General features: G+C 39.3%; 1 protein-coding gene across 4 annotated transcripts in view; it reads right to left on the bottom strand.

The window, feature by feature from the left end:
* Positions 1-10,696: 10,696 nt before the first annotated feature.
* Positions 10,697-20,981, bottom strand: part of LOC137286174 (intersectin-1-like) — a 76,377-nt gene continuing 66,092 nt past the window's right edge. For 3 of the 4 annotated variants that reach the window (XM_067817860.1, XM_067817862.1, XM_067817861.1), the window contains 3 exons: positions 20,707-20,790; positions 17,823-17,996; positions 10,697-17,283 (listed from right to left, as the gene is read on the bottom strand). In XM_067817860.1, the coding sequence (XP_067673961.1) occupies positions 17,135-17,283; positions 17,823-17,996; positions 20,707-20,790 (407 nt within the window). In that variant the 3' untranslated portion in view covers positions 10,697-17,134. Of the gene's footprint in view, positions 17,284-17,822; positions 17,997-19,302; positions 19,381-20,706; positions 20,791-20,981 lie in introns of all 4 variants that reach the window. The other variant, XM_067817863.1, reaches the window with a different exon arrangement.

Raw genomic sequence — 20,981 nt, 5'->3', positions numbered from 1 at the left:
AGTGAGCATGTTATGTGACAATGTTATGGGAGCCAGTATTGCTCAGAAATATGTAAGTTAAAAAGGTTACTGTGTTCGCTGCCAGAGTGTCTAATAAACAACTTAATATGCATATGACCTCAAAGAATCTATAAATATAATTTCCATGGTATTTTGATCCAAAAATCCAATCTTTCATTGTGATTTCATGCCCGTGAGATTTCTCCGTGAAGCCACGAAATTGAAACTGACATTTTGACAGGCACTAATTCCATCTGAGAGTCTATCATGGCGGGACATATCACGGACCTGCATTGTGAAGCTCTTTGGAAGGCATGGTAGGGAGTGTCATGAAATCACATTCTCGGGCTGTAAGGAGCACTTTGAACGTTTCCCTGTATGGAAAACTTACCATCTCATACATATCACAGGGTCGCATTGTTGACTAGGGTGACAGACATGAAGTTTAAATAAAACCATATCACAGTAGATCTCTGATGAAAACTTAAAGGGGCATGCCATTCTCTATACATTCGAACATAATTTTGAAATATATAACGGTCTTGTAAGGCTCACTGCACGTGCACCTAACAGATATACAACGCCAGATAATAATCCGATTGTCTCCCGAAACAGATTCTATTGGATAAAACACACATTAAAACGGCCAACGTTTCCTATCATCTCTCAATATAAACAGAAGAAGAAGGTAAACGAGGTAATCATGTGTGTGGAAAAAATTATAGAGAATGGTCTGAACAAGGTCTTCACAGAAGTTAATACAACCAAACCCTGGTGAGTTTATGCAATACTTAACTAAAATGTGTTAAATGTCACTATTCCAAGTACTTGGATAGTACAGGCTGGAAAATGATTTTGGAAAATGGCAGTCAAAACGGTCGTTGATAAGATCGAGGATGGTCGAAATGTGAATGTAGAAGTAAAGGTCAACATTCAAAGTGTCCAGCAATAGGGAACAAATTACATCTATGTACAGGCCCACTATTGACTACATAGAGACCATGACAATCGACAACCAGAAGAAAAACGTCCATAGTGATCGAGGTGCGGTGGGGTAGCCTAGTGGTTCAAGCGTTCACTCGTCGCGCTGAAGACCCAGATTCGATTTCTTTCATGTGTACAACGTGTGAAGCCAATTACTGGTGTCCCCCGCCGTAATATCGCTGGAATATTACTCAGTGTGGCGTAAAACATACTCAGTCATTTTTTCTTTCTTAGTCAAAGGTCAAAGGAGCTGCAAGGGTCAAACTGAAGCCTCAGTATTTCGTACAAGGGAAGGAAAAGAACGGACAAACGAGCGTCACGAGTAACGCCACGTGCCGAATTCCATAGCTCCTGATCCAGACAGAAATGACAACCTTAGAGTCTTGAGGAACACACTGTTGGATTATGTGTTCGGTACGAATGGAGTGTGTGTGGAGAGAGGGTAGTATTCTTAACTCAGACTAGAGTACACATGTTGCTCTGGATGTTTCAAATACCTTCGTATATTGCATGCGTATAATACGTCCTTACATCCGTTTAAACATTATGTACATTCACACCCTCAGAATAACAACTTCAAATAGCAAAGCAATAACGTATACATGGCAAGCTTCCTGACAACTACTACCGCATATATATTTGAACCATATATTTATTGTCAGCTGAAAGAACAGTTGGCATTTTAAAATCGCTCTTCAGAGTATATTCCGGTTTAATGATAAATGCAAGACAAATAAACTGGGCATTTCAAGACAACACCACTTTCTAATGATTCATAAAAGTTCAATACATCTGATGTACGATTTCGCTTTTTATGTCGTAACCTTACCATTATGTGAGTCGTAAAGAGATCGTCTGTTTACTTACTTCGAGCGTCTACACCTATACTAGATTAACCAGGTCGTTTTCTGAAGACAACAGTCTATATTGTCCTTTATAGAACAAAATGTACTGATACTGACGCTGTTTGTGTAAAAGTCATCACGGATATTCTACGTTTACTGAATTACTATATATAGAATCAAAGGGTTAATAATATTTAAAGTTTAAATTGAAAGTTTTAGCACTACGCAATATAGATAAACCCTTCCGCATTGTTATGAAATCTCATGATCTTATCTATTCGTAAAGTCTACCATTCTCCAATGTGTGAGATTATGGTTACTGCGTGTGATCCCTTTACTAGAAAATAAAGCCCATATGTTTCCTATTTGTCATATGAAAGTCTCAAGAACATATTCTACTTAAATAGTATTGTAAAAACCAGAGAGAAGCAAAGTGTGTTCAATCGGTAGCTTTAGCAAATGTTCATTACAATTTGTGATGAGCTTCGTGTTTACTGCTCTTAGAAAGCACTGACCATATAGTACATACGTCATGTCCACTACAGGTACAGAAGACGGGTTGGGGTGTGTACTTGCTCTATATTGTATGTGTATTGATCAACAGCATTTGACAGCTTGATGAAGCTCATTTCGACGCAGTTATTTGTCAGTGCATATTGAGATTTCTATGGAAATCAATAGGCTCTGTGTCCCTTCGATTTCACTGCGGGTCAGAGCCACCCCTGACGTCGGATCTACGCCCACACCAGTCTACCGTTGTAAACTGTCATTCATGCAGCTCACATCATATTGAACTTTCCCGATATGAGTGGAAGACCTCTGTGCGTGCGTGTGGTGCGCATGTTTGGAGTTTGGAATAGCATGTTGGCCACATTCCAACATATACAACAGAATGTTATATGTAGATACGTATGTATGTGTTGTGTGAATGGTGGTTGGTGGTGGTGTGTGCGTGTGTGCGTGTGTGCGTGTGTGTGTGTTTGGAGATGGGGGAGGTGATGCTCTTATTAGGTATGCTCTGTAATGCTCATTCCCCCTTTAATGTATAGTAGGTATACTAGGTGGCTGCCTTCCATCTGCAAACAGAGCTGGTTGTCTTATTAGTGAGATGAGAATTAGATCACTGACGCCTTGGTGTTTAATATAGAACACGTGTGACAGAGACTAGAAATATGATCGTCAATCGATTAGTGACCAGTAAAGAAGACACACTGGCCCTTCACTCCTGTCTCATTTTGGTCTAGCGTTCGGTGATCACTGCAGAAAAGCCTTAGATCAAAGCTACCCTACTTCGGCAAGATAAGAGGAATCACCAGGCGACAGGCTAGATGGCCCTCCTGACATTTAACTCATAAGATGCAGAGCCACAGACACCAACAAGTGAATAGGAATATGCCTGATTGTTCTCATAACACTTCTCCTGTTCTCTATAAATGATTGTAACCAAAAGTCACTGTGTTCTGTAATCTGATTGGTTGAAAACATGATCAATGGTATTTGATTCCTGGAAACTACAAGACACACTGACATGTAGAAACATCGTAAACAATTGTTTTGTTGTGTCATCAGCAGTGGTGACGTCATTCAAAGCATATTGTGACGTAAGTCAGAATGACGTCTCAAATCAGCATTTCCAGATGCTACCATGGGAACCAGATGAAACGACCAGCTGATGACACATCACTGCCGTATCCGTACTCGATGTAAACGAGTGCAGACAGTAAAACCTTTGGTTTACCTTTTTGTTTACAATGCATTTGACGCCGTCGGTTCCAAATGTATTGCCGTACTTCAAATACTCAATAACATCCGGAAATTGGCCAACACATGATGTTTATCTCCTAAATATCATCAATATACGTCTTTGATATCATCAATCGTATTTAACAATACTTCAAGAAAAATGTGAAATACGAGTTGCTGGGACGTCTGTGCCACAGTTCTTGTGGATTGTACCGTACATTAATATGCTACACAAACCGCAGTGGTGCTTGTCACAAATTCCAAGGGACCCGCCCACGCCTTTATACACTAGACCTCTTTACTAACTGATTACATGAATAAAATGTCACATAGAGCCCAATTTTAATCTTGCCGCCTGACATTTCAAAACGATCGAAAGTTAGTGGCGTCAGCTCGAACAAAGTAGTCAGGACACATGTGTTGGTAAAGAGCAGGAAATATCAGTTGCAGATAGTTCATTCCGTTAACACAGACATGCTTGGGGGGTTCATTAAATTTAGATGACAACCGGTATCTATGATGACGTGAGAAACATGATGTCATGATGACGTCACAAGACACTCTTCTGACAACGCCATAGTGGAAGATTAGGGGCCACAATTAGAGACATGTACTGTTACATGCTCTCAGAAATGGAATTTCATTTCATACACTTTAAGTGGTGGTGGAGTGTGATAGTGGTTAAAGCGTCCGCTCGTCACGCTGAAGAACCGGTTCGATTCTCACATGGGTATAATGTGTGAAACCCATTTCTGTTGTCTCCCGCCCTGATATTGTTGGAATATTGCTACAAGAGGTGAAAAAACAAACTAAAACACCCTCACTCATACACTTAACAACTTATACACATTGGTCTCCACACCTTGCACTTCATCTTCATGTTTTTATCTATCATACCGAAACATGAGTCCTGTTAACCTATTCTTATAATGACCTACTTTTCAGCCGATCCGAATTTTCTCGTGTGAAAGTGAAGATAGACATCACAAACAACTCTGGTTACACTGAATTCCAAATACTTGTTTCATATGAAAATGATCTCTACTAATGAATGTTATTTTTTTCAAAAAGGCATTTCTGTCTTTTATGGCGAGGTGTGGGCGGCATGACCTTAACCAAGACGTCACAGACTGTCCCTGTTTGATGAGATCGTAAAATGCTTCACAATACCATCTGGATCACTTGTTACACCTGTTTTGTGGTGTTTTGTACTTATTCAGTGTATTTCTGTAACGCACAATGAGATTGACGTAATATCAGTTTCGTACCTGACCCCCAAACATTTCCAGCGGTAGAGCCTCGTTTCGGTATTTCCACGATTTCCAGGTTTGTCAGAGCCCACTGTACGACAGAGCACGCTGCAGGACGTGTTTGCAAGGATAAAGTAGGAACGTAGTATTGAAATATACAAGTGCTTAGATGTATCAGATCATACTGATTAATGTTTATGTATCCAGTTAAATGAATGAGTCTAAAAATCTGGATTGGTTATACCATTACGTTGCGCAATGGGACGGAACCCAGTCAACAGGAAACGCGACTGTTTTGTAAACAATGTTTTGACTTGAGCAAACTTGAGGAATCTTCGACTATCATTAATATGAGAACAGACAGGGAACAGACGCTTGCGACATTCCCACTATATCACAACGTCGATGTGTAGCTGACTTCAGATGTATAGGGAGGGTAGGTAGAAATTGCTTTATCCGCAGTAGCGATCGGAGTCTCTGCCAGTAGAGATTGCGATCGGAGTCTCTTCTGTTAGAGACACTTAAAAGTGATTCTTGCAGTTGCAAAAGAGACGCTGTTGGAATACTCATTTACTAAATTTCGGTCCTCGACTTATGCCATTCAAGGTCCGACAAGTTCAAGCTGCATGGTTGTCTGAGAAACACCAATGGTCCAAAGCAGCTGGTTGGCCTGTGCAATGTTTGTTGTCCATCACTGCAGCATGTAAATGGCAATAGTCTTGAAGATATCACCCTCATCCAGGTTTCAAGAATCAACACAGGTTCTACAGCAAGTATGTCTCAAGTGATTGTTCTTAGAAGGGTAGCTATGTAACCAACAGGTGTAGGTGTGAAACACAAGGAATAAAGTCTTCAAGAAAGTACCACCGATCAACAACTGAAACGTGTCAAAACAAGGTTTAACAGTTTTGTTCATGCAACTGATCTTCATTGTAATCTGTTTTGTATGAAGCGTATATGTAATTTTGGATCTCAAGTCACATTTGTTTTTTAGGACCAAATATATCAGTTGAACGGGAAACAGCCAAGCGTTATCTCTGAACAGAATGTATATTATTGTTCAGCAAATAAAATGTCTTGATTGTTTGGCCACAGATGAATCGGTGTTTCTACCAGTTGAATTGGAAATTGGAAATCTCTACTCGTAGGATCCGAGATCCTACCAGTGGAGACTGCGATCGCAATCTCCACCCTTACATACGTAATGACGGAGCTGGGAATCTCGACTCACTAAACATGCATGATGTGTATTTTTGGATAATGAACCAAACGTTTCTTTGACCCCAAAGTCAAAACCTTTATATAAACATGTTTTTCTTGAATACGTTGGTGAGCACAAGCAGTGTACAATGGCGGTATTTTGTGTGAAATGGAAAGAGTAAAATGACGATCTCTTTGTACAGTAGTAGTGCTATCAGCACATTTCAGTTTAGCAGTTTTCAACACTCCGTACACAACGATTTGGTCGATTAACGACTTGTGTGAGACGGCCCTAAACTCATCGTTTGTTTCCACAGTTGCACATGTCATCTTAGGGTTCCGGCTAGGACGTTCTTCGCGTTTGGGAGCGGATAGAAGTCAACTGAGACAGATGAGGAGAAAAGGATGGGTCCTCAACGGGATGTATTGTAGTCACCGCAATGAATGATTGCTGCAAAGGCTCAGTGTCTTCATGGAAGCGCACGCCTTTTCTCAGAGAATATCATCACATGATATGAGTGGTTGAATGGATGAGTTTAGTTTAACGCCGTTTTAGCAACATTCCAGCTATATCACCAGAAATGGGCTTCACTCATTTTACCCATATGGGGAATCAAACCCGGATCTTCGGTGTGACTAGCGAACGCTTTACCTACTAGGCTACCCCACCGTCCCTGTCAGATCTGAGAAGCAGCAACGAAGTCGCCAAAGATGCCATAATAGTGGAAAGTGTCCAGTCCTGGTATATGTCCGATATACACGTAACATTTCACCGATCGGTTGTCACCTTATCGTGGTTCTTCGGAACTTTTCTGTTGTTCAGACATGAAGGAGTGGTATCGTATCAAAGTTCTCCCTGCCACACTTAAACCTACATACTGAGATACAGGAGGAGCCTCATTGCCTACTGATGTATTCATATCTTCATGAAGAGTCCTATTTCTGCAAGTGCTTGATTATTGCAAGTACACCCAGATTGTCCTTTTTCCAAAGATCGCAGATCCTTACTTTTTACAGACTTGTCACAGCTAAACAATTTGCTCAAGTGTCTCTATGTTGTTTTTCATGTTACCCATTGAAAATGCCTGACTATGGTAATTCGTTTGGTCCTTAAGCTTGTTAGCAATGTTTGAACTGTTGCCTAACTCCGGTACTCCTTATTAAGGTCTAATGTGCGTGCTTCAAACAGTTCAAAATTCACATTGAGGTGTTAGTTGAGATAACTACGTTGTTATAGATATACCTCTAAGATGTTATGTAATGTCCACAACCAGATTAATCACTTTCCTCGTATGTCGAACATTATCTTGAACCTGACAGACAGAAAGGCACTGGATTAAAGATCAAAGAAGGGTAAGTGGGTGAGTATGGATTGGGATTAACGCTATGCGTGTCAACTGATGTGGTAAGAATGTCAGAAGTGATCCTTAACGTTTACCACTTTAGTGAAACCCACAAGAGTATGCTGTTGAAAAGCCTAATTACAAAGCCTTATTTCATCATGATCACAGGTTTGGTAATGCCCAAGGGACACAACTGTGTCTAGTGAATTGAACCGTTATTGGCGACGCGGTCTCAGCTGTCCCGGATCGAGAAGAGATAGGACATGTGCAAACGCCTTCCTTTTGGTCGAAACTCTTCGGATTTTAGTGATGGCTGATTCAGAAGTCGCATTTGGCGCGATGGAATATGTGGCGGTTGGCTGCTCATCTAACATTGCATGACGACATCTCGGAGTACCAACCACGTTGAATCAAACACAGTTAACCATTTCTGTTAGTCAGTTGTGCTTGTAGTTACAAGAACTGTGGTGTGCAAGGTTGACTAGTGCAACACTAAAATAACCACAGAACGGTGTGTTACATTGGTTGTACTTCTTATGTGGTTATCGATTTGCTGAACAAACTATTGATCCAGGCTTTGTGATCACGGTGCGACAGTCATCAAGAACATGATATCCACATGTGTGTGGATATTAATTCATGGAAGCAAATGATTTAAAAGCGTCCTGTACAGAACGCAGCTCAGAAAGCTGATTAATCAAACCTTCGTCTTGTGTCCAGATGGTGACGATCTTCTATAGCAACAAATACAACATTGTCGTTGTTATAATGTGGAATGAGGATACACGTACATATAAAAAAGTGATAATGACCCTGTTTGGTGTGTCTCTGTGTGTGCCATTCATTTCCATCATTTGGTAAAACATGATGCACGATGTGTGAAACAGAATCTTTGATGTTAGGATTTATTCGAGCTATGTTACCGTATCATGACTACTGTGAAATACCAGCTTCGTGGAAACTATTTATGTAGTTACCTGTTATTAATGAATCTATCACACACGCAGCACCCTTCGCAGACTCATACAAAGGCTTGACAGATATTCAGCTGATCATAGAGTACAAGTCGCATACACACACACAAACTATCACACAATTGTTTTCACACAATTGTTTTTCACTGATGAATCACACTTGACAGTGATCTCTTAATGTCGATCCAAAACAGTTTTGAAAGATTCGCAAATATAGATGTGTAAATCGGTGGAAAATATTTGGCTATTTGAGCGTCATTGAACCTCTGAAGACTGAGCTATAACTATATCTAAGGTCAAAACATTTATTACCAAATGCCTCACAGATCAGGGATTGACGTTTTCTCCATATATTTGTCGTGTGACTAGTGATGTGCAACGTAGTGTTTTTCTCCAGAGATTTAAAAATTTCTTGATGTTTTTGAGAAGTCTAACGTTAGTTTTTATACTGTCTCAGATACTTTCTATGAGTACAGTGAACGTCTTCCTTGGCGGTAGGACCATGGTTATACTTAAAGACAGGGATTTTGTGGGTACATATGCTGCACCCAGCCATGAATACAACCCAGAACAGCTTAAAGAACACCCATAACTGGAACTGTGTGTTGCTCCTGTCATCCGCCGCGATAGAATAATTACAAATATGAAAATAAATCGTTTTTGAACCACTTTGGAGTGTAATTGTCTTTGAAAGGGTTCTGAACTTGCCTTGCGTGTGGCATACCTTGATATGTTACTTATACTAGACGTTTCTCTCATAAAACACATAATATAGTGATGCGTACGTATCTTGGTTATACTATTCCTCAGATAACATTCAGAGTTTGGCCAACATTGGCAGACGTTGGCCCAACGTTAGTAAACATTGGGCCAACGCTGGGCCAACGTCTGAATGCTATTTGGGTCGAGGCCTTGTCAGGGGGAAAAAGTCACGTACGTATCATTCAGGGCAGACAAGACTTTGGATGCAGCTGGATGGGACAGAATTTGTGTTAATTCTGGGCTATCTTGGGTTGTCTGAAGATCAAATCTAACCCGGATGTTCACGGGTACCAGTATGATGAGTCTTGGCAGCCACAAGCACTGGAGTTTACATCATGAGCAACGTTAAGATTCTGCAACACCACTTACATAGAATAGTGTGCGTATAGGAAAATCAAACTGTTGGTGGTTAATGAAGCTTAATTTATTGTTGATGGCTGACATTTTGGAGAATTATTTGGTCACAGAATTTAACTCGCATTTACAACATCAGTTCACTTGTTTGCCAATTTCAAACTGAAGAACAAGCGACCTTTGCCTAACCTGGAGTCTGTTACTGTTTGTGGTCTTATCGAGTCGTCTCATTTCCTTCAGTGTTACAGAGTATAGTTTTGATCTTACTCTGTGCAGTCCCAACGGGCCCAATTGCTTTCTGAAAGTCTCGGAGATGCTGGAAACAAATTCAATACCATGCCGTTGGAAGTGTGTTGACTTTCATTTTAACACGAATTGAATTCAATGATCTTCTCTGGGCATTCTGTAAGATCGTACTTATGGCTGTTCGATGGATGGTATATTTGCTCTAGTATCCTAACTTCTCTGAAACATTAAGTTAGTGACTGATCCATGCTGGATGCCGACAATCCCCATGTGTCTCTCCAACATAAAACAATTCTCAAAGGCCTCAGATGATGCTTATAGTTTGACAGTCTAACAGTTAATGCATGGGCTACTTGCACGTACTCATTACTGTAGTTTCAACCAAAGCATTTACCAAAGCTACCGAACCATTGAGCCAAGGAAAGTAAAGATGTATAATCCAGAACATAAAGGTGACCCTTCAGGTAACATAACACTGTGCTTGACTCTCGCAGTAATTGAGACAGCATACAAACCGTTGCCTCTTTTACTAGAACAGGTAGAACAGATAACAGGCAACGTGCTTGGCTCAGCACAAGCAGAGCAATTGCTTGACTGTGGCGTTTCATTGAATTGTGTATGGCTGTGTACCCCAATGAGTGTGACATGTGTATCACTCTAGTGTTGTGTTTGACCTATGAATAACACTGTCCAACACTGTCCTTGATCTATGTATAATACTGTACACCAAAGTGCTTGATTTGTGTATCCCTCTGTACAAAACTGTGCTTGACCTTTACAACACTTGATTTGTGTACCATTAAGTACAACACTGTGTCTGAATTGCACAATGGAATGGATGGGACCTCCTTCTAAGAGACAGCACTATCCTGTGCTTACTTGTAGCTAATTATTCAGCCCAAACTGACACAATGATGACACTGTTCCTGTACAGAAACACAACCAGAGATAAGGTTGGTACTTTTGTTTATTGTTTTAGGATTTCTTTTTTAAACAACTGCTGTTCACACTTTTCAATCATATTATGTGTGACAGGTATATATACCGGCACACACATTAGACTATGACAGGTGGTAGTGAGAGTTAGGGTTGGCGGCCTTATATAAGGAACAGTTTTTGTCCATGCTAAACAAGACCCAGACGTCTTCATTCATTCAACAACACATTCTCTCCATATACAATACTTTCTCCAGTGACTCATACAATAATCTGTCAGGTTTTTATCAAATACATTACATTTCATCTTGTCTCACATTAAATTGATTTTTTATTTCAAACAAAGAAACTTACATCTTCTCCACACTCATAGGTATACTTTGTGAAAATACCATTTTCACCCTGATGAATATCAAACACATTTTCCAACAGATATAACCAGCACTGACAGACCTGATTTCCCATGTTTGTATATTTCACTCTGACAGTGGAGACAGTTTACTGGAATAGTTCAGCAAAACCTACCCTCATAAAACTCAATTGAAACATCTGCTTGTAAACTGCTACAGTAGTAAGTATTAATCACACTGTAATAACATAGATTGTTTGAGAGTGTACTTTTTATTATGGGGGAAACTTGTGAATGACCTACGATCAAAACTTCTTGTAAAGTGATGAACACAATTTTTCTACGCTAAACACTGATGCACACCGGAAATCGCCACTGTATGACCAAGAATTAGAAGTAATACTAGTAGCTGATGCAATTCTCAAAGACCATGGATTGGTTGTTACAATTTAAAAAAACATATGAGAAAGTCATTACTATAAACTTGGAACATAACTGTGTTTAAAGGAACATGACGTGCACAATGGGAACAAACATGGTGTCATTTTCAAGACTAGATTTTGACTGTACAATATCAATAATGCCTATGTTTGAATAGGTCAAATGATGCATGCCAACTACTGGTGTCCCTAATGTGCTATGTACTTCTACAGTAGATACACAAAACAGATTTGGCAGGATGACAAGATGCCCAGTGGTTGTAACAAATGCTCGGTTGTAAAAAGGATCAAAGAATGCATTATAAATCAACCTGATCCTCGTAAATGAACAAAGCTAATGTAGACTCTCTGTCAACTATTCAGAATTAAAAATGTTGAATAAGTAGAACTTATAATTAATGTTCTTCAGCTGAGCTCTTCTTGGGTAGGGATGATACGGAAATTTCACATGGGGACATGTTAAGAGGGTATACACAGCATAAACATGTGTAGATGATATACACAACATTCATCCACCCTTACATGTGTCAGTATACACAATTCATATCAATCTGTATCTGTGTATATGCAACATCCATCAACAAACAAGTAGTTTTACATACTTATCCTTACGTAGGTATACACATCCATTCAATTACATATGTTGGGATACACAACATTCTTCCATCCATATATTGGTATACACCACATCCATTCCTCTATATGTTGGTATACACAGCATCTGTCCATCCACTTTGGTATACAAAACATCCTTCCACCTTTATGTTGGGATACACAACATTCTTCCATCTGTATGTTGGTATACACAACATCCTCCTATTCATGAATCCAAAAAATACACACATATGGGACCATTCACAAATTAGGGCTGCAGGATGTGGGTGTGTTGGTGTGAGGATGTGTGTAGCTGTGTAGTTGTGAGCTTGTGAGCTTGTACATGAATTTTATTGGGGGATCATTCGCATTGTACATTCTTCTCTTACACCCCCACACCCCCCTTCTCTCCTCCTCCCTTCCAAGGTAATGATGATAATATACTCAACATCTCAACATTAACCCATTCATCCCAGGTCAGCTCTAAAGTCTACAATTTTATGCAAGAGGACAATGACAATAATATCTTCTCAGTTTCAGGTTCAGGGAGGCAAAGCAATGACACACTTATTAATCTTCAATGGGCCACACAGAAAAATATATAATACAAAGATGGTAAATGTTTGGTAAACACTCAACAGGAATATATCTGATCAAGGATAAGCATTATGTTTCTGGCACTTGCCTGGATCATTTTCACACTCACATATGCTCGTGTGAATTTTTAACAAAGGGCAGTTAACTCTAACCTGCATTGGCAGCCATGATGCCTCTTATGGTTGAGTGTGGACATACTAAGCCCTTTTGGGATACTGAGTGCTGTTTTGACATCACTCCATCAAACCTTCATGAACAGCAAAGAAAAGACGTTGACATGACCATTCTGTTGTCAGATCATGAAGTGCTATCCTATTAAACTTGTTAAAAGAAAGTTGCATTGTAATGTGATTACAGACTAAACCAAAAGGCCAGAAACAGAATACCTTTTCTTGAGGCTTAGGCTTGCACTTGAATCCACCTGTGACTCAACATTGAATCAACATTGGCAACGGGCAATGAAAGACTACAAGAATCAACAACACAGACTGAAGAAACAGTCACTTTGGACAAATAAAATAACATATTGCTCTGTGTGAACTGGTTCAAAAGTCTGTTTTCCAAACGCTTAAGACCTACATATATACTCTTTGAGAGTTAAATTTCACAGCTTGATTTATAGGAAACAGACAAAAAAACCAACAACAACGTTCTTGTTACCATTGAGTGACTCTTGCAATATGAATGAACTCCACATGCTTGAACTCCATGCAATATGAATAAAAAAATGTTGGAGAAGTATCATCAGATACACCAGTTTATCCGTATATAACTTTATAGTGTTAGTATTTTGGTTTGGCTAAAAAAATACAAGAATCTCTGATCCTAGCATGGTTGAAGGATGCAATTCAGTATAGTGAATTGTGATGCCACAGAATATGGACCACCTTTAGCCTTAGCTAAAAATTACATCACATTTAGAAAAAGAAAATCATGGTTGACTGATGTGGTTTAAAACCAAGTGAATTCAGAATTAATGGGGCAAGAAAAATAAAGTACATTTATACAACTTCCCAATAAAGTTTTGACAAATAGCATTGACAATAAGAATAATTAATATCAGCTTGATAATTAAACAGTGGAGATGATAATCAGGGAACAATGATCTTGGTGACAATGATGTTGATGATGTTGACAATGATGAAAACTTATTCTGATTGCATTCACAGGCCAATAAAATAACACAGCTAAATTCACTTTCTGAGATTATAACTATAATTATCCAAATTTAGGATAATTATAAATAGGATAAGAAAATATAAATAGGACAAACACACTGACAGGAATAAAAGAATGTACAAGGGTTTGTGCAAGAGAAATGGTGCAAGCACAATCAGAAATGTGCTACTTGTACCCCATGACCACAGCCAAAATGATCGTATGGATAACAGAGACTGTATCACTAAAACTACATTTCCATGGTACACTTTGTGACATACACAATGCATGCCACCAATTTTATACAACAAACTGCAACATGGGAATGCACCTTAAGATTGTCTTGGGAAAAACAGGTCCTTAAGAAACAAGTAATAGGAATGCCAAGTTTGGAGGCAGTAGGTGCCCATTGACATCATCTCATAAAACAACTGACAGTGACTTTTATATCTAAAATGACATACATATTGCAATAATTGTCATATAGCCATCCCTACTTGTTTTCTTGAATCACCCTTGTATTTTACTGACATACTGCATTATACACCATCTTAACATGGTTCTATAGCTGATACTGTAAACTGTCTTATTTGCGCGCCTTTAAATGTTTGTGAGTGATGGTCTTTATACCTTTTCTCGCCTCCTTATTTTCGCAAGGTGATCTTGTTACAGAGGGCGTCTCTGAATGTTTTTACATGATATGAAGGTGTGTGACCATTGAGTTCTTATAAAAAAACAGATTTGAATAGTGATCTAAAAAAATATGGAATTGATTTCAAAATTAATCTTTTTTAACTGGGTGTTCAAGCAATGAAAATAAAACGCGACTGAGCCGTGTTAATCCAGATTAGCCCAGTGGTGACACATGATTGAGCAATGACACCTGTATTGTTTGTATGTTGTTGACTTATCTGAATAAAGTAAATGATATGTCTACATTATCTCATGTTTTTATTCTCGCGTCGTGAAGTCTGATGTGAAGTTCGCAAAAATTAAACGGTTGCGAAAAATTGGCTGTTGATAGTATCAAAACTAGGACAGGAAAACTTGAGTTTAATGCTGCATAGTACCACACTCAAGTCATATACTACCCACTAAAAGTTTAGACTCTTTTAAAGTGCTCACTATATGTTACACATGGTTATATCAAAGATGAATTTCTCCACTAACTTGGAGGCACCAACTGTAAAAAAATCATATGACTTGACTTGCATGTGGATCATGCAACAAATTGCTGAAAAGCCACAGCAAATATCATGCATGCAAACAGATGCATTTGGTGTACAGTTTTGTTAAGAATTCACCAATTTTCACTGGGTTTATTAATTTATGAAACATATGACAATCATCTTTTCACTGTTACAAATTTGTTTTACATTATATCAGTTCACGTGTAAACAGAATCTTTAAACAGAATGGGTGAGAGTGAGTGAGTGAGTTTAGTTTTACACCACACTCAGCAATATTCCGCCTGTATGGCGGCGGTCTGTAAATAATCAAGTCTGGACCAGACAATCCAATGATCAACAGCATGAGCATCGATCTGTGCAATTGGGAACCAATGACATGTGTCAACCAAGTCAGCGAGTCATACCACATGATCCCGTTAGTTAGCCTCTCACGACAAGCACAGTCACCTATTTTAAACAGAATGGACTATTTGACAAAATCTGGTTTAGGACAGATGACAGAAATACGTGGCTTATACTAATGAGTGTAAACTTTGATGGGTAGAATATCATGTTGGGCTGAAGTTGTGGGAAAGCCTGAAGTGATGTACGCACTATATGTTTACCACTTTGCTGAAACCAGCTAGTACAAGTATAGGGCTGACTAACCTAGAAACAGAATGATGGAAAGCCTGGACTTGAACCTGTGATGCTAGGTCTGAGGAAGGTAAGTCTGCACAGCAAATTGTGATGCCTCCAGCAAATGGACTTTCCATCACTGCATAATAGCAATGAATGAGGATGATAACTTGAATACTTCTATGACTAGCAGAGCTATTTGACACATTTAATGAGCAATTAAAAATTACATTTTGTGATATTGTGGAAAAACATATGTGCAGGAGAACACTTTCATCACTAATATTTCCCAAATCACATTTTGCTGTTTTTCTAAACTTGAAAGAGAATGTGAAATGTTTACATTTGGTCTTCATAAAGAGCAGCTGTTTTGCTTGACAAAGAGCATACATACAGATCTACTGCCACTACTTGTCACTATTACTGTATGTTGCAGTATTTTACAGCCAGGCCTTATTGAATGAGCATGCACAAGGATCACTACTGCAGAACTATTGGTAATCTATGCTGTCCTCATACCATGTTGTACCCACCACACAACTGAATGTCTAGCCATGTCCAAGTTGAGCTAATTGACAAACCTCAGTGAGATACTGACATAACATTTCCAGATTAATTTGTTCCTGATTATGATGACCAACCCAAAACAAAATTTGCAAATATCTACACGTACCACCAAGGAACCACCTTTAGTTGTGTTCAATTAAACATACCACTGGCAATTTGTAGCAAATATTTTCTACTCCAAACCCAGTTTTCATGCATGTGTTGGGTAGGGACACTCACACCTGTGAGTCAAACAGGGAATGATAGTAACAGTGAGGCCCTGGTGTTTAGCCCAGCAATAATGTAGCCCAGAACAGAATGCAGCAGTGACATGTACAGGTAATGTGGTTTCATCATGAAGAAAAAGAAGAAGATGATGAAGATGATGAAGATGATGAAGATGATGATGATGATGATGATGATGATGACTACTCATGATGATGACTGATGATGATGATGACTGATGATCATAACAATGATGAAGGTGATACTGATAATACCATACTCATATTATGAGAATGTGACCATTAAAATGTGCAATGAGAGAGAAAACTGGATGATGATGATGATGATGATGATGATGATGATGACGATGACGACGACAATGACGACTATAGGGGTTACTACAGATAACAACAATCAAATAGAAATAAAAACTGATGTCCTGGAGTTTGCAGCACAGAAAGTGAGCAAAGAAGCTGTTCTGTCCAACTGATGGTAAGACTGATTGCACGGGTGCTCACTGCACCGATGATCAACAGCATCCAACAAAACTTCTTAATCTTGTGACGAAGAACATTAAAATAGCCTTTGGAAATGTTCTCAGTATTATTTCGTTCTCCCATGGCACACCAGACCACTGACACTACAGGTTTGTCCTTGTGATCTACTGGTAGGCTACCTGACAGGTCTACTTTCTAGGCAAGACCTTCTCTGTTCTCCGGGGTCTGATATACTGCATAAAATTCTGTATAACTAAAACACTGTTGTATCCTCCAGGGACTTTCAACTATTGTACAGCTGGAGATCTAGCTTCACTATTACCTCCCCTGAATTAACCTCATACAGAGGAAGCTTCTTGGTGATCGGACCTTTCCGATGCATACTGTTATAGTACACCTCTTTCACCTGTATCTCTGTCCGGCCTAGGAAGTCTGAAGGAAAAGCAAGTACATTAACATTTTCTTAAATACATAGTTTCATCAACATGTATACAAGGAGATATCCCCAGGGTTTGTCAGTAATTTGCACTGTCACATCTATTACCTGCAGCATAGGTACCTCATGGCATTTCAATGGCCATAATGTGTTGAAATGCTGGCCCCTTCTCCTTCATGACACTCGTGAACATTTAGCCATAATTATAGAACAATAACTTTAAAAGTTAGATATGTTAATAAGGCACAATTCTGCACATAGACCATGGAAAGCCACAGCTTGTGTTTTGTATGTTGTCTGTAACACATGAAGAAAGATGATTATATAACATGAAGGGTAAATCTTTAGGAAGAGCAAAAAAAACATCGAGAAAATTCATAGCTTTTAATCCAAGAGTGGATGCTCTCTCCAAAAATTAACCACACATAAATCCAGTTTCCAGGGATCCAGTTTTCATTCAACCTGGTGGTGGTCTCAAAAAGACAAGTTGGCCATAGTGAGCATTTGGCCACAATAAAATGTTAGGATGTCATACCATTTGGGGAGAAGATGTCCCGGTCGTACACAGTGAGGCATAAGACGTCCTCCTCCAGATCCTTGATGGTGAATTGCATTGAGTGGTTCCACTTTGGATTGAGCGTGCCCTGGATCACCTTGGTTCGGTGCTCCTGACTCCCCATGCTAACCTCGCAGTACGGGTCGCTCTTACCTACAGGGAAGGTGGTCACATGGTCATACTGGGTTATACGTGACACCAGTGTGGAGGACGTTACTGAATTCGATTGCTCACCACATGGCAGATAGTCATGGGATTGAGTTGTAAATCTTGTACATATAGCTAGTGACAAGAGTAACAAATTTAAGGTTCACTAGTTACAAGGACAAGTCATGACAGATTAACTGGACTCTTAGGAAGAAATCTTTCTTTTGCATGTTCTGAGTTGCATATTTCTCTGTGATAAAGTGAGTGAAATAAACGATTGAAACCTTTTGTTCCATAACTGTCATTTCTCAAGGTTCATGGAATGTAAGGTGATGTTACCAAGAACAATGTCATTTTAGTTTTACCACATCATTCTATCTACAACTAAAGAATGGTGCATAGAAGTACACAAGAAAATGCAATGCTAGGCCTGGCACCAACAGGATATCAGGTATACTGTATCAGGTGTATATAGAAACACTCTACACATCAGGTCACGCGCAGTAAGCAGGTGAAGATGGCGCAACACTGCAAGGCCTTCCATTAACAGTGTGTTAGGTATACCACCTGAAAACACTCCACATATCAGGTCACATTCAGTATAAGGTGAAGGCCACCAGACACAGCAAGGCAGGCCAACTTACAGTGTGTCAGGTATACTTCATGCACACACTCTGCACAAAGTACATCACACTTTCAGCACAACAGACATCAGGCCACAGCATGGTCATGCAATTTGTGGTTTTTGTGTTCTTATGCATGGTAGTTAGGAAGAATAACTTCATATCACTATTATCAAAACTGTAAGATCATAATTCTATATTTTATTTTGGTGGGTTTTGTTTAGTTTCATGCTTGAAACCAGTCCCGTAAATCTTAAAATATGTCATATTCCCATCTTGGACAAAAACAAATAACATACTATGAACATGTCTATCTGTAAACTCTATCAATGCAATGCATGAGCTACAGGCATGTTTGTCAGTAGTTTAATGTATCTCTGAACAGTATTTATTATACCACAGAATGTCAACTTAAGGTGGGAGGAAAGTCTGGACTGAGGTTTTCACTTTGCTTTTGGTAGGATCTTGAAACATGGGTACAGTTGTGATATAGCCAAAAAACTTGATCTAAATGAATCTGAAATTTAAACTATAACACGTTCCTTCCATGTTCCGTAAGAATGGTTGTTGTCATGAAACAAGTGTGTCTTCCCTGACATTAAGGTGCCATATTTGCAAATAACATATCAACATGTGACCTGGACATAGTGGAGCTGAGATGTAATCAGTCTTTGTTGAAATGGTCCTACCATTATTGTCGCTGGCTCGGAGGCTAGCAGCTTCCTGTATGACGACGAGCAGCCTGCCAACCCCAGGGGACTTGCGCACTGATGTACAGATGACAGATAGGTCATGCAATGTTATGCAAGGGAGGGAAAGGCAGGCAGACACGCCTGGCAGGGTTTGGGAGGTCACATCACCTGGCACTACACAGCAGTAAGCACTGACTATAGTATAGACTATGACAATGATGTAGGAATATTTTGTTCCCTGGCATAATGTCCATCAGAGACTTTATTGTGATTTAACAATTTCTAAAACCTAAATCTCGAACACTCTGCAAAAAGTTCAGTAATGATTTCAACCTGGAATTTTGGATTTCTAAAAACTATGTTTTATATAATACTTGCCAATGATGTATAGGTACAAGTGATGTGACAGCACTGTATATGGCTGCTGGGTGGTAGCCTGCTGGAGGCATGATGTGAACCAAGAAGAGACCTGTAACCTAGCTACCATGCTGATACTCCTCTGTTTGTCATGATTTCATGCCTTGAGTTGTCTTAGAGTCACAGGGAGGACCATATTCGGGTTATGTCACAGACTCAGTGCGGAATTTGGGGCACCAGGAAATCGAGAAATCTAACATAGCAGCCAGTCAAACAGTATTTTGAATACACAATATCACGGACAATATTAATGGGGAAAAAGGCTTGGGCCATTTTTCAGTCCATGCAATCAAAATATAAGTAAGAAATTTAATTGTGTAATTTATAAATATACAGAATCACTAATTACAATGTTTAGACTGGAACGAAGAAATTTTCATTCTGGGTCAATAACCTATTGTTTCAGATGAACAGTATTGTTCTCTCCCAGGTCATTGGCTGTATCTTTGAAATGAATGCGGGCAGTGGTGCTGACTCTTTAAATTGGTCCAAAGCAGAGACATCAGATTCTTCATGTGACTGCCTCATGGGCAAGTGACCTTAAAGTCTCCTTGGACATGCTATGGCATTGAAGTGATGACAGAGAGAGCAACATCATCGTAAAAAATACATCATACAAGAATTAAAATAAAATATGGTATTAGTATGAACAAACTTTTCCTTAAGCTTGTACGTAGATGTAAGCGTGTAGTAGCCAGAATTCATGCAGTCCTCATACCAAGTCATAGCAAGAACATTTCAAGTGAAAGACAGACCAGCCATACTCATATGAACATGCCATCTATTTATTACTGACAGACTCCAAAACTTTCATTCACAGCTTCATCAGAAGGTTATTTGTCCATTGGGGTTGGAACTAAATCGGATGTGCTTCTGCTAAAACTGAAACTGAAAGGAACTGCTAGCCATGCAACAGCTGTCAGGTACAAGGATGAAGATGCCATGCCGTCACTGAAATGAAACACATCCATGCTGTAGCCTTACCACCGTCGCTTGTGGACTTGAGGCCAACACCCTCCAGGATGATGACAAGCAGCCGTCCGACCGGGCGGGAGCGAAGTTGAGCTACTATTATCATAGTAAGTGTTGAAATAGGCAGAAAAAGAATCAAGCCATATGATGTAGTTATTGGAGCCTCTTAAAAGTCATTGTTGGTATCACAAAAACATGCTTCGTAGCAGTAGAGAATATAATGATGAACAGTGTTACTATGGTTACACAATATTTCTTAAGATATTATATATATATATAAAATATAT

Source organism: Haliotis asinina, chromosome 6, assembly GCF_037392515.1.
Source record: "Haliotis asinina isolate JCU_RB_2024 chromosome 6, JCU_Hal_asi_v2, whole genome shotgun sequence".
NCBI classification, from domain to species: domain Eukaryota; kingdom Metazoa; phylum Mollusca; class Gastropoda; order Lepetellida; family Haliotidae; genus Haliotis; species Haliotis asinina.
This window is presented reverse-complemented; position numbering and strand designations above follow the sequence as displayed.